The sequence below is a fragment of the Sphaeroforma arctica genome (assembly GCF_001186125.1).
Source record: "Sphaeroforma arctica JP610 unplaced genomic scaffold supercont1.11954, whole genome shotgun sequence".
NCBI classification, from domain to species: domain Eukaryota; class Ichthyosporea; order Ichthyophonida; genus Sphaeroforma; species Sphaeroforma arctica.
This window is the reverse complement of record NW_014028604.1, coordinates 1-777: the sequence shown is the minus strand read 5'-3', so window position 1 is coordinate 777 and position 777 is coordinate 1. Positions and strand designations below refer to the sequence as shown.

The window sequence follows — 777 nt, the reverse complement described above, 5'->3', positions numbered from 1 at the left end:
TTTATGCACTCTAAGGGCTATGTGCATCGTGACATTAAGATGGATAATGTGTGCGTGAGTCGAACGACAACCGCAGCGACCAGTGGTGGTGCTAGGCTAAATCACGTAGTGGCTACTCTAGTGGATCTTGAGACCTGTATGGTGGCTGATGAGATCAACCCGCATCACGCAGTGGGTACACGAGCGTATTTCCACCCGAAAATGATGACCAATGCGGCGCAAAAGCGAGCCCCGTACGCCGACCTTAGTGTCTATGAAGTGGACGTGTGGGCCTTTGCCGTAATGGTACTGGTCATATTTAGAGAACAACACGCCTGGCCTGTCCCCCACGCGTCAAACCGCAACTACCAGAAGTTTCAGAGCTATGTTTTCGATACCCCCAGTGCGTGGGCCGAGGACTTACGGATTGTTCAGAGTGCCGGGTTGAACCACAACGTTGTAGCGGAAAACATGGTTTACACGGCTCTTCGTGTGTTGCGTACTTATCACCAGTCTCCACCCACAGCACTCGAAAGTCGTGAGGGTCATAATACTAGTACTGAAAGCATTATGGAGGCATTTACGTGGCGACCGTGAACAAAATATGTTGGGATGCTGGACATCTCGACCATACATGTCTTAGAAGTACTAGACCATGTAGATACGACTTAAGAAATATGAATAAAAACTTGTAAAGCAATCTCTAAACCTCCAACTTTATAGGACACTTTTAACCCCTTTGCTCTCTATACAACGGCTAGAATCATCGATCTTGATTTACTTGAACCATCTGTCCCC

At 47.7% G+C, this 777-nt stretch overlaps 1 protein-coding gene across 1 annotated transcript; it reads left to right on the top strand.

Moving 5' to 3' along the window:
• Window positions 1-39: 39 nt before the first annotated feature.
• SARC_17753 (hypothetical protein) lies at window positions 40-576 on the top strand (the record flags this gene model as incomplete). The annotated part of the gene is made up of 1 exon (XM_014288157.1): window positions 40-576. One exon carries the CDS (start codon window positions 40-42, stop codon window positions 574-576), a length of 537 nt encoding a protein of 178 aa, XP_014143632.1.
• Window positions 577-777: the final 201 nt, after the last annotated feature.